At 40.3% G+C, this 14,201-nt stretch overlaps 1 protein-coding gene across 1 annotated transcript; it reads left to right on the plus strand.

Moving 5' to 3' along the window:
- The first annotated feature begins 253 nt into the window (after window positions 1-253).
- Window positions 254-12,661, plus strand: LOC139283400 (leucine-rich repeat-containing protein 38). The gene is made up of 2 exons (XM_070903399.1): window positions 254-881; window positions 12,414-12,661. The coding sequence occupies exons 1-2, from the start codon at window positions 254-256 to the stop codon at window positions 12,659-12,661; spliced, it is 876 nt and encodes a 291-aa protein (XP_070759500.1).
- Window positions 12,662-14,201: the final 1,540 nt, after the last annotated feature.

A 14,201-nucleotide genomic window follows, 5' to 3' on the forward strand; every position in this document is an offset into this window, starting at 1 on the left:
GAAAACAGTTTTCGCCGCTGCTCTGCCGTCTCACAATTCCTGAGCCCTTCCAGATTTCCATCTCTACAACAGCAGGATGTTCCTTCACGAGGATTGATCCCCATCCACCCCCTTTCACTTTCCCCTTCCCCTCCCTTGTCCTGATCTCCTGCCCTCTGACCCTCACCCTCTTCTTCTCTACCCCCACCCACCCTCTCCTCTTCACCCTTACCCTGAGCCTCTTTCCTCCATAATTCATTTCACCCCCTTGACCATGTTGCCATGTGTCTGCTGGCTCCAACTTATCCTCATCTTGCTGTCCTCTGTCTTATGGACCCGGGGGGAAAACTGCCCAGTAACCTGCCTGTGCCCAGATCCTCACACTGTGGACTGCAGTGGCCGCGGGCTGACCCGTCTACCCAATGAGATCCCCTTGGATGTGCGCAGGCTTTTGCTGGCTGACAACTGGATACCCCGTATCCCCTCGGACTTCCTGGTTCTGTACAGTGACTTGGTCTACCTGGACCTCCGGAACAACTCCCTCTCCCACATAGAACCGGGGACACTCAGCACCTCTTCCAGGCTGGTCTTCCTGGACCTGGGCAGCAACAATCTGACTGAAATCCCTAAGGGGACATTTGGGGAGTCCCGTAGCCTGATCAAACTACGGCTGGGCAACAACCCATATCTGAGCATGGTGAGTGAGGAGGCTTTCCTGGGCCTCACCTCTCTGAGAGAACTGGAACTGGAGCGTAATGCACTGTCTACCCTAAAGGTGGGGGCACTAAGTCAGTTGCCCTCCCTGCGGGTGGTGAGGCTAGAGGGCAACCCCTGGGTGTGCAACTGCAACTTTGCCAACCTGTTTGCATGGCTGATGGAGAACAGTCACAAGCTTCCAAACGGTAAGTAGCAACAGAAGATGCATTTTCTTTCCATGCGCTTGACCCACATAAAGTGTATCTGAGCACAACATACAACAGTATTATGGCAAATCCATTGCCATAACACTTCTCTGGTCTATTTATGTTTTCCCTTTAGGAGAGGGAACCCCACTCCCTCCCCCTTGTTCTAATTTTGTCTCTTTCTTCCTGCAATCCCATAGCCTATAATGTGTGAGACAGAGTGTGTAATGTGAGACAATAGAGCTTGTTTGAAAATGAATACAAAAAGGATGCTTTGTTTTCAAAATTTTAAATGAGGCACCAACTCAAAATACAGAGTTGTCCAATGTGGAAAAAGAATTGAAACACCTCGTGTTAAGAAATTTAGCTTGCAGTTTCTCTGGTTTCACATTTCACCATGCATACACTGAGCATGACCTCTATCCTGCGTGGTAGTCAAATCGATCAATTTGCGGCTTATATTTATATAATACTTATTTATATAATACTTGCCATTTGGTGGACACTGTAATTCAGCAATATTATCAATGTATTATATTTTTTTCCTAGACCAATGAAAGTCAAACCCCTTCTCCTAATCCTGTGTTTATCACCCTATCCATGTGAATTTTTAGGACCGCACTATAGACCCTGTCTACCGCTGTGATTCAGCCTGGAGGGTTGAGTTAGATAACAGGGCTGAAGTTTTGGTGTGTTTGAGTGTGCAAGGCAATCTGAATGTGTGCATGCATATCCGAGGAACAACACAAGACAAAGCAGATCATCATGTCCCTTTATAAGTATTATACTGTGGGTAAGATCTGCTTACATCAAGCTGATTGGTCTCAACATTAAAAACTACTGGATTATAGGTGGTTGCAAGATATGTCCTGGATAAAACCTCACAATTGTTCAAATCTGTTTTGATGTTTTTGATTTTAAAGTAGATTGCATAGAGTATCTAAAACACCTGTCAGAAGGCATTTATTCCTCGACAAATCATCATAATTATGTTTTGTTCAGAGGGAACCATAAATGTTTTACTGAAGGTCAGCCATATGTACATTACTATTTATGTCCTTACAAAGGACACAGACAGCAGTTATCTCATAAGTGCAAGCCAGCATGTGGGAGCAGAGTAGGCAAAAATAAACAGATCTGACAGTTCAGCCACACATGACTAGTAGCTCGTGCTGTTATCATATTCAGATCAGAGTTGTAGGTTTGACGCGTTACATGACTTTGGCTTAATCTGGGAATTTAATATGAATGTGGCTCGCAGTGTTGTGACATATGCCTATGGGTATACAAGGTGCATTTTAAAAACATTATTCAGTTTTTAAATTCAGTACGTAATGTTCAGGTGCAGGGTGTTGTATAAAGGTGTACAGATAAGGAGTGGGAACATTTATTTCTGTCACTGTTCCAAGGGTGTTTGGGGTGTGAAATGTTGACATGTATATACAATTGACATGTATGTACAACCTGAATGGTAGAGGCCCAAATCTCCTGACTCAAGATGTGATTTTTTTTTTCTTATTATTTTGATGTGAGAAAGGATTATAGGCATCAGATATGAAACTGGTAACCAACCTAACCTCATGAAACTGGTTAGACATGTAAGCCTCTGGACGTTGATATCATGAGATGTCATATTGTAATTAAGATTAAGATTTCATAACAAGAATGGTCATTCTTCTATTTGCTAATTAAAATGAAAATGTTGCTCAAATCCTAATTGTGATCAGGTTGGCCAAGGCTTTAACTCAGCTCCCCTAAAAACTGCTGACAACTCACAAAAGCAAACTCACTCATACATTTAGGCCATGGTGTACCGTGCTATTGATACTGCTTTCGCTTTCCGGCCTTTGTGCATTTGCCCTAAAAACAGACAAGTTTGGGCCTGTGAGGAAGGAAGTTGATAAACTGGCAAGAATACTTAATTCCCCCTAGTAAGAGGCTGCAAATGCATTAATCACGGGTTCTAAGTGTTGTCAACTGCAAGGCATAATGAATTGCATTAGTAGTGCTGGCCAGGCAGACATCAACAATCAGAAGAAGCCAAAGGCCCAGCCAAGCCGCTGGCATGGCTGCCAACTGGCCCCAGTTTATACACACTCTCAAATTGAGTAATGCGTATCTCACCTCAGATGCAGCTTTACATCCCCATCACTGAGCGTTTGCTTTATGACCCCAGAGACGAGTCCACCAGCTTCCACAGAGCACGCACACATACATGCTTATTTGTCTGGCATATCTAAAGTGGTCTACATGTGGTCTTATGTATTGTATTATTTTATCATTTTCGTCTTTGGCCAATAAAAGTAGTCTGGAAGGTACTTTGTAATGCTAATAGTGCTGGAGGAGTAACACGAACATTTTTTTTCTTAGCAAAAGGAATAATTATTTTTCATCTAAGGCTCTTCTCTTCTAAGGCAATGCAAATTAGTTCTGTAACAGGTCAGAGAGGACAAAAAGATGTTTTACTGAACTGAAGACATTCTCTAAAACAAGTTTTTGTTTTTCCTCTGTGTATAATTTAGAGAGTTGCTTCATTTTTCAAACTGAAAGACGGTCAAAAGTGCGACACAACTAGCAAATACAATTGACAATGGAATACTGCAAGAGTCTTTTTGCTTATATTTGTAAACATGTTAATCAATTTCAAATGGATAAACAGCAGAAGTTTATACTAACCTATTGAATTTTAGATCAGATTATCAAAACAAGTTCTAATGACACAACCCTTGAACTACCAGTTTTTAACAAGTACTGCAGGAAAATGTATATGGATTACAGTGGAGGATTATAGTGAGGTGGATTTACGAACACGACCGGTTCATATGCGCAGGCATCATACTGCCAGACCTAATTAACATAATGACTGAGCTCTCGATCATGGAAAAATGCGTCGGCCTATTCCCTGGAACGCTGTGTTGGAAGTCGTCACACAATAACAGATGGACATTCATTAGTAAATGAGGGTGGCTTGATAAGCTTTTCAATATGTATCAACTCTAACAACCATAATCAGTGTGGGTGTTTCAACTTAATATCTCCATTCATCACGGAGAAAGTCAATTACAGAGACAGAAATTACTCTTTAAATTGTACACCAGCGTACTTTCTCCATCTGTGTGGGTGTTGCATCCTCATGTCTGTTTCATCATACAACAAATCCATTACAGAGCTAAATTACTGTTTAAATTTGATGTGAGTGTGGCCTCTCTTAAAACCAAGAGCTCCACTGATATTCAAAACACATAAAGGTTAAATGGACTGCAAACAATCCTTGTTTCCCAGTTCAAACTGACATAATGACAAACTTGAGTATGCTCAGAGCTATTTTAATGGAATCTGCATGATTTTTGAATGGGTTTTTTTTTTTTTTTACATTACTGTTGAAAGAGAAGTAAAAAGTAATGAAAGAGAAAAGTAGAGTAGGTAAGTAGAGAAAAAAAGTAGTATGTGAAAGTATGAAAATTTGAACTTTTTCTTGTGTCCTTATTGAATGGCAGTAGTGTTTCAAGTAATCTCCAGTAACAGATATCTGCATATGAATGCAGACTCTGTAGGCAAGGGACATGTTCTGGTTTCCATTTGTAGACCGTTTGTAGTCCGAGTAGTGTTGACCAATCACTTTTGAGTGGGCTTTGGTTGCATGCAGGTTAACAGTCCATGTGTAGAGAAAAAGAGGTGCAACAGTTTTACTTACTGTTTTTAATTTATCAGTGTTAGATTGTGTCCCAAGACACCATTTGCACCATTTGATTGATGTCAGTCTGAACACATCATAATTTTTTGTTAGTACATTCATTTCTTCTATATTATCTGAAAGAAAGGTTTGTTGTAAAGATAAGTATATAGTTCTTACTATAAAGCATTAGTATGTAGAAAGGATTAGGGACACAGTATGACAGGGACACGTTTGCTCTTACAAGCATTTAGTTTTACTTTTAAACCTGTCATCAGGACAAAGTACAGGTGTCAGGAGTCAGCTAATCAGCTAAAGCTAGGTGTGCCCGTAGATTCCTCAGTAACATGAATTAGGCTGATGACATCACAGGCCTATACGGGAGGTGTATTGATTGAACGTCAACACATTTGGCTGTCATGACTTTCAGAAAACGTGGCACTAGCAGGGTAATTGAACAGAACTTAAACTAATCTAAAAATTGTCAATAAAACATGACAAACCTGTGTTGCTATTTTAGAAGTCATCCTGAGGTATCTGTGGTTCCCTCTGTGATGGCCTGCATAATGTAGCAGCTGCAGAGCCCATGCTGTAAACCCAATTCCCATTCCATTTTTCACGTCTTGATTTCCCCTGTGATTTCAAGTTAACACAGCAGCACACTTTTCTGTTTGCATAACTTTGATTACTGCAGGTCAGCATGATGAGTGGGTGGAGGATGCTTAAAATTCTGGGGGGACAGATCTCTTTCCACATGGCTGTGTTTTGTCTCTTATGTGCAGAATAAAGTAAAGTATTCATTTTGAGCCGCAAACAATCAGACAGATGCACATATAACTGTCTGCATCCTTGTGCTTTTGTTTTTTGGTGCCATTTGTAAGCTTTTTAGCCACCAATCAGGTTCGTAAATGTTTTAATGCAGGGATGAGTGTAAACATGATCCACTGCTGTCTCCAGTGCTCTTGGGTTAAGGATGAACAAAGGCCATGTATAATTCAGAGTGACACAGTTCTACGGCACATTGGCCAGGGTAATTGGAGCCAGAGCTGCCTACAGGGCAGGGCAGGCCAACTCCCATGAGAGACCGAGGCTGAAGCCTATTGAGGCATTGCTATCAAAACTAGTCATGACCTGGACAGTTTCACTACAAAGTAACAGTTCATGTGACAGGGTCAAAGTCTGAATTTTCCTTTGCAGCATATCGAGTTGCTCCCTAGAGACCTGTCACCACAACGCACAAGCAGCTCTGAAAATATGATGCCATTGACCAGCACTATATAACACACGCGATGCCATGCTGCCACACTCGACATTACATGCTATCTTTACCACTCATGGATACGTGATGAGAAAATATCTATTCCATTAACACAGGCTGACAGCTTCTTTTATCCTGGCCTAATTTGATGTTTATTTAAAGTTGGGGCGTGAGAGAGAGAGAGAGAGAGAGAGAGAGAGAGAGAGAGCTGGAAGGGAGAGCAGAGTGTGAAAAGGTGGACAGAATTACACAGTATGATAGCATCAGCTGCTGCATGTACAGAAGCAGAAAGGGATAATCTGCCAGTGTCAGAAATAAAAGGTGAAAAGCCAAAAGCTTTATTACGCTAGCAGTGTGCAGCATTGTGCATGATGGATACTTTCCTTTCTGCCTGGTCGAGTGTGAAGCAGAAATTGCTTAAGACCTGCATATTTAGCTGTTTCATCATAATGAATTGTGACAGTAGACAAACAGCTTTTTGTTTTGATGAAAAATAGACGTCTAGTAGTATTCGCTTTTTAACCATCGTCTCTTGTATTTGGGAATTAGCACATTTCTGTGAGTTTATGCTTTTGTGATGAGACATTTTTAATATGTCCATGGTACAGTGATGTCAGTGAGTCTCCACGCAGAAGGAATCCCCTCCTGAATGATTCACCCTCACCCCACTGTCACATGAATGCTTGTCATTTTGTGCATTCATAACACGCATTCTCCACTCTGTTCCTCTCCAACTCCCACTCTTGCCCTCTTCTTGTATGGATCTCTCATCATGTTCCCTTCAGATTTCCCCCAGACTCTTCCTGTTAACGCAACTGAATAATTTTTCAATCTCTCAGTAATTATGTCTGCCTGGTTCTTTTTTTTCTCTACTGAGTTTTGGATTTGAGTGACACATTTCATTTCATTTAATGAAGTAGGGAGGGGTCAGTTTTGTGAGTCATTATCACAGTTTGATTATTTAGGTAGAGTGTCTAGACACGAGTGGTTTGGGAATAAGCGACGACTTTAGCATGAATGCCAACTCCTGCAGGAGTCTGCAGGTGTAAGATTGTGGTGATTTTGCCTTTGCCATTGGTGCAGAGATCAATCTGGACAGACAGTGTGGTGTTGAGGGAGCGAAGAGAAACAAGCCTCCGATATCAGTCTGTCACAGCGAGGTAGATCAATCACGGCCGAGACAGCAGATAGCCTAACCCCTCGGCTGGCTGTAATCCTAAATGTAATCCATCAACTGCCCGCACCAGGAATGTAACATAGCTGTGTGGGCTGACATACCTGATGGTGTAAGAGCATGATTTGTGTAACATTATTGTACGGTAGCCTCACTATTTGTGATCATAGTGGTGTTTGGGGTCTGCAACTGTAGTTCCATATACAACAGAATTACACTGAAAAAGTGCCAAATAAAGTTACAGGTATGAGCACCTAACAAAGTTAGTTTCTCACCCACTCTCCCTCATACTGTACTAGTACTGTCATCATAACACATCAGTGTTTTAATGTCAGATTTTAGTAATGGTAACATTTTATTCACATAGCAACGATGGAAAAAATGACAAAACCTGCCTTTATTTGGATTTGGAGCATTCACAGATTATTTTATGGTACAGTAGCAGTTACCCTCATTGCTAGCATTGTAGGTAAACAAGGTAAATGGAAATTACTTTCTTTTATTGGGTGACATATTTTTAGTGGTTCGTCAACATGTGAAACCAGTTATCAGCAAACAGAATAGCTCCTTCAGCTGAATTGACTGTATAATAATGGATTTCACTGCAGTTATTTGTTGATAATTAACTGGAGATATCATAACTATCTGTAGCTGTAGTAGGTTAGACTGTGTTTGTTATTTGTGTGTGACATAAAGCAGCTCACAGTCAACAAATTAAGGAAGCACTTCCATATCAGACTTTCAGATTACTGCATGTTTATTCTGGGGCCATGTTCACATTTATAAGCCTGGGCGTCATCTCTCAGTGAAAGATGTGCACATTTTGTCACAGACAAGCTTGTAACACTGGGAAACTATCATCATGGTGTTTGTTCCAGAAGATTCCACTTTTGGCCGAAAACCACAGCTGTTCAGTAATTATCCCTTTTGTCAAGCAGTGTAATGAGTCTGGGTGCCCTATTGTGTAATTTTAGTTCTTAACTGCAACAATGCAGCTCCAGTGGAAAGCTGCTATCTCGCCTTGCAAGTCCTGTGTATTTTGTTTTAGGGAACACACGAGGTGCATTTGTATTACAATAAATGGCAGATATATGAATATATACATGCATTACATTTCAAACACACAAAGTGTAGATTTTGGTATTGTGTGGTGTGCTCACATATCTAGACTGATGTGAAAATTGTGTCAGGAATACCTGACGTTACAATAATCAAACTCCATGTCTCTCTCCACCATTGGCCTGTTCCTTAATTCTGTTTTGATCATAATAAATATAATAATTCTCCTGCAGGGGCCATGTGTTGACCAGAATAATTTCATTTTATTAATCAAGCATCTAGGACAGACAAGACCAGACAGAACTGTCTCAAAGGCAAAGTCCAAGTCTCTGAGGTGATGGGTTATTTTGCCATTCAATACGAGCACTGTGAATATAAATATTATCCATTCATCTTCGGCACAAACAGACAGGACAGGCACTCCGATATATTGGATTTTCAGATGTATTCAAAGTTTTCTTTGTCTTTAGTAAGATGTGCGGCAATGACGCTGTTGTTTTTTCACTTCAACTGCTGTTGAACGATTAATTGCAACAAGGTCAGCGCATTCTGTCTGTATCTGCCTCTTTCTGAATACACTTTTATCCTAGTTTGTATAAAATCAAAAGTACATAGCTCGGACTACCTTATATGGCAAACATGAGAATAAATCATTACTAATTTCACAACACTGTATCATTATGAAAAATCACAGTCTGCATATTTATAACGTCCAAGGTCCCACCAGAGAGTTGTTGGAACTGTTGCAGTAAAGTACAACTCCCTAAAAGCCCTGCTGAGTCCAACTGTGATTTGGAAACCGAACTGATGCTTTTAAAGTGTGAGGCATATGGCTAGTTATGCAACACAATTCTTAGAATATTAGATTTAAAACAATACATTTTCAGCTCATAGCTGCCGCAGAGGAGATTAAATGGTAAATGGTCTTCACGTATATAGCGCTTCTCAACAATAACAGTTCCCAAAGCGCTTTACAGATCAGGTCTCATTCACCCATTCATACACCGAGGGTGACTGAGCTGCCGTGCAAGGTGCTGGCCTCCATCAGGAGCAACTTAGGGTTCAGTGTCTTGCTCAGGGACACTTCGACATGACGGGGGGAGCCAGGGATCGAACCCCAAACCTGCTCTACCCTGCTCTACCTCCCGTGCAACGGTGCTCTAAATGTGTTGTGCTCGTGTTTGTAAGGCCAGACAGTTTGACTGAGCAGTTTTCTCAGTAGGCTATGAATTTGTTTTGATCTCTGATTCACGCAACAAATCGTAGACATGCCTTAGAATTAGTCATGCCAAGAACCAGTGTGCTCTTCTTTGGCTCCACCAGGATTGTTGGTATTGGCTCCGAATCAGTTTGGAGCCTCATTCTTGATGCTGATTTGCTTCTGACTCATTTGATATGATTCTGATTCAAAGCTACTTGATCTTTCCGTGGAGCTTTTCCAGCACACATTTCTGCTGTGGTTCTTGCAAGCCAGGTTATGGCCTGTGTGTATGCTGTGATGGGAGTGATGCCAGCCTTTTATATATATATATATATATTTAAAAAAAAACAGATTAGGGTACACTAGTTACATACATTAATGAGGTGTTACTCTCAAACAAAATGAGCAAAGCAGATTTTGGACATGACATGAAAAGAGCAAAACAAACAATTACGTTTTCCCACTGAGACACACTGCATGTGTAACTTAAGCCTGATGTATCGTATTTCTCTGTTCAATCAACCTCCATTCTTGTCCAAAGACAATTAATAACACATAAATGAGCCACATCGTTGCACTGGGTGACATTAAGTACTTTAGTTTTCTTGGACTCAATCCCACATACTCACAAGGGCACTAAATGTGTGTTAATTCACAGCAAGTTACTCAGCCTCCTCAGTAATGTTTGCTACAAACTGCAGTGTCCCGATATTTTAGGAAATTATTTGGACTTTAATTATGGCCTTTAACTATTTAGGCTTAACTCGTGGCAAAAATAGTTGGGAATTCAACATAAATTGCACAGTTTGAGTTTAAGGGAAATGTGTACATTGGCTCTTAATGATCAGCACCATATATTGCTGTTTGTACTTGTGATGAACCCCATTTGTATTTGTATGTATTTGTAATGTACTTGTATTTGTATTTTGCTAGACTTGAGCATAAGCTCGATAAGAGGGCGAGGCCATCCATTAATATCAAATGATCTTGCTCTACATCCCCTGCTATTGTGGGATGCATAGTTGAGATTCAAGTCTTGCAAATATATTCAGAGCCACCGCACACAACCACAAGTCAAGAAGGTGCTGGATGCAAAAAGTTGTAAATGAAAAGAGATTATCTACATTGCAAATACTCAGTTTATTGCAAAGCTTTTGGTCACACAGACCTTCATCAGAGATGTAAGACTACAATATAGGCAGGAGCTTTTAAAAATAACACATTTATATGTTAAAAATGAGCTTTTAATGTATAATCAAAACATAACTGCAATGTATTGGCTGCCCTGTAAGTTTGGCATTTTGATGTGTGTGCACGTGTGTGTATCTCGTGTCTTCTACCGATCGAATGTTAGAAGAAATGTGAGAATCTGTATCTTATATTAAGGGATTAGTGTCACTAAGTTTTATCAAGTTCTTAAAGAGTTCAGTTACAAACCTAATTAATACTGTAGAGAGTCAATTGGAGGAGCATGGAAACCAATTCCATGTCATCACCAATTTCCATGATTTCTTTTTCCATTGTCATTTAACACTTTTGAAGCAGTTTCATGTACATGTACAACAAGGTTTTATCATTAATATTGTTCACTTTGCTTCAATAACTAATGACATTAATGTCAAATATTAAATACCAACAAAGAAATGCAGGTTTTAATTCAGGATTAAGGTAGTTTGATAGATGAACATCATTGTAGCCAATCATAAGAGAAGCTATTGCGTTCGTATTATAACAAATTGTGCTGACTGTTGAGCAAAGATCCAGAATTGATGTACTGCCAAGTGTGTGCATTTGCATGTGCAGTATCAGTAAAAAGTAGCCACCCACATTGCAAGGCTTTATCTCTACCCACCTATAAGCCAACATCACATCAGTGTGTCTAGTTTTTCATACAGTACATGGCCAATATGAAGGTAGTTACTGACCGTATAGATTGTCTTCTGAAGTGTTAATAGTATGTCAGTTCTGAGATATATATTATTTATTAGCCTGGAACAGAATTCGAAATGTGTATTTAGCTCAAAATGAAACTCAAAGGTTATCGAAGTTGTCAGTAAAACAAGTTGAACGAATGAGTCTGTGAGGGTTTCAGTCTTTACCAAATACACGTTAAAACGGACCCTAATGATCCGGTGTCGATCCCAGTCGCAATCATAAGTTGGAGAGAAGACTCACTGGAAGACTTGTACCCTTGAAATCCAGTAAGCCACAGTCGCTGTCCTTTTCCGTTTAAATGATGTCTGAACAATAAACTGTGAAAGTGACAGAGACACAGAGAGCAGCACTCACTGATTTATCATACTTTCATCTTGAGATGAGTTTGGTCAAGGTGCCCCTGTCTCAGACGGTGCCCTTTACTGATACACCAGTAAATTTTTGAGATGCAACCAGGAGTCGTAGTTAATGAGGAAGTATATTCTTAGAGGTTTGCCTTGTGCAGCTGGCAGCTGAAATTAAAATGATTTAAATGGGCGTTTATTTCATTTTCCAAACCATGTACCAAAGCAAACACATTTGTTTAGTTGTCAGAGGCACAGACATAGGCTGCCATTCAGAGCAGCTTACACATTAGGACAAAAATAAAGCTAAACGCAGTACAAATGAACACATTCAAACGTTCTGTACAGTAGATATATAGTTAACAGTAGACTACAGTATCGCTGTCCTTCACAGTTTCTTAGTCTTTCGACTTTGTTCCCTGCAGTCATTCTGTGGGTGGGTGTACTGTATACACAGTACAACTTCAACTCATAAGTGAAGACTTGTGATTGACCTTACAGTTATTAAATCAGCTCCCACTCTGCATTGCTCTGTTGAATTCAGATCTTTTACAACACAACACTGTCTGAATTAAATAGTTGCGTTACAAACTAGACACCTCAGAGTATGCACAGGATGTTATCTCTGATCACTTCAGACCTCTGAGCAGGTGTGGGCTGTGTGAACTATGGGTCTAACGGGCAAATATGCATCACCTTACATTTTAAATCTTTGGAGAATCAATGAAGTGATAAATAAATTCGTACATTTGTATGATGTGTATATTGCTCTTTCTGAGCAAATCTCTGAGTGGCTGCCGTGTGAGTAAATTTATCAAGACGTCCATAAATCTGACATGCACATTCACTGCATAAATCTGTCTAATCAGATTTCCTGTTTCAATGCAGGGGTGGAAGGCATGGAGTGCTCCCTCCCCATGGACGGCAGGCGCGTATCCCTGACCCAGCTCTCAAAGGACAGCTTCCGTGAGTGCCAGGCCACCCTGACTCTAACAGACCTGCTCATCATCATTTTCTCTGGCATCTCGGTGTCTGTGGTGGCCATCATGACAAGCTTCTTCCTGGCTTCAACTGTTCATTGCTTCCAGCGCTGGAGTAAAGGCACTAAGGGGGACGAGGAGGAGAGTGAGGAGTGAGAAGGATTTACTTTTATGGGCCCGTGTGGTCCTGGTACTTGACAGTGAGAGGACAACGCGGACAGTGTGTGCTACATGTGACAAGTTTCATGCTGCTTCCTCCCTGGTAAATGTCCAGGGCTGTTTAACGGTAGGATCTTTCCCTGGTACGGTTGCAGTTGTTTTCTTTGCAGATGGACATTTGAAATATGGTAACAAAGGACATTCCCAAGGAATGAGCCCCAATAAAAAATTAGTGAGTGTCCTGCTCCACTCGCAAAGTGATATTATAGAGATCGTATTTTTGGCTGTGAGAGCCTGTGCTCATCTTTTATGGCTACTGGCTCTTGGCTCGATGTTATAGGTTATAGGCCTAAACAAACATGGCAAGGCCTTTATAATGGAAGAGAAAAAGATGTTAAAAGGTGTTGCTACAGTTCTGTCACGTTAGTCTTAGACAAGCCGCTAACTTCTCAACGTGTAATCACATTGGACATGCAACTCTGGCATCTGAACTCCTGTAAAGTGACATCAAAGTTAGCACGACGTTTAGATGATTTTCATCGGGGCTTTATCTGTGTAGAGCAGAATGCTTGATCCCATTTAAAAAAAAAAAAGAAAAAAGGATGTCACACCGTCCAATGACCTCAGTATTTAACTGCCTATAACATGATATGCTGGCATATCCTGCCATTTACAATGTCTTTTTTGGACAGCCTGACTCACTATAACATTCAAAAGTGGTTCACAAGCACCAGAGAAGGCAAACACTGTTGTTCCTTCTACAAGTAAAATTAGCGGCAGAGGTGTCAGTTGAACAAGAAGGATTTGGACAATGGCGAGATGTCAGGTAGCTGATGAGCTGTAGGCAGGAAGAGTTTCCAGTGGGTCTACACATTCTTTCAGCAGTGTATTCATTATATAATCACAAATTTATGTACAAAAGAAAACAATGTACAGTCACACAAACATATAAATCAAGAGGATGTACTGTATATTCCTTAGATTGATAACTGTGAACTGTGTAGGAAGATGTAGAAAGATATCTAAAAGAACAGTATAATCTTAAAAATTATGGCAAATACGATATTAAAATAGTCTTGGTAGAACTATTGTGTCAAATAACGCACTTTATATGGTGAACCTAATTATGGCAAGCCCCTAATTACACTATGTAGACTGGTTTTGTCTTCATCTGCCAAAGATTAGGTTTAGGTGCAGGAGAGATTGCATATTAGGACTTTGTTGTGGATGATGTGTTGTTTAGTGAGACAGGGTTAGCTCCTTAACAGAAGGCAGCACTACAGCCAAATCGCATCCTGTATACACATATTATATACATACTCAGTTAAACAGTTATGGTCTCCAAAGATTAACATTTTTTCCATTTTTTTTTTGTCTATAACTGAACCAGCTGTCTTACTTTGCTTCATACATGGCAGTTACATTAACCTCTATTTTACTTCAGAACAAATAGTTATTTATTGTATGAGGGTGGCGGGAAAGAGGTTTGTCCCTTGAAAAATAGATTATGAACATTATGAACTCTCAGTTAAGCTAC

This window comes from Enoplosus armatus, chromosome 3 (genome assembly GCF_043641665.1).
Source record: "Enoplosus armatus isolate fEnoArm2 chromosome 3, fEnoArm2.hap1, whole genome shotgun sequence".
NCBI lineage: Eukaryota > Metazoa > Chordata > Actinopteri > Centrarchiformes > Enoplosidae > Enoplosus > Enoplosus armatus.

Excerpts from the sequence above, each read along its gene's own strand:
- LOC139283400 (XM_070903399.1), top strand. The coding sequence starts at position 254 with ATGTTGCCATGTGTCTGCTGGCTCCAACTTATCCTCATCTTGCTGTCC. Across the intron at positions 882-12,413 it reads CAGTCACAAGCTTCCAAACG|GGGTGGAAGGCATGGAGTGC; the intron begins GTAAGTAGCAAC and ends GTTTCAATGCAG.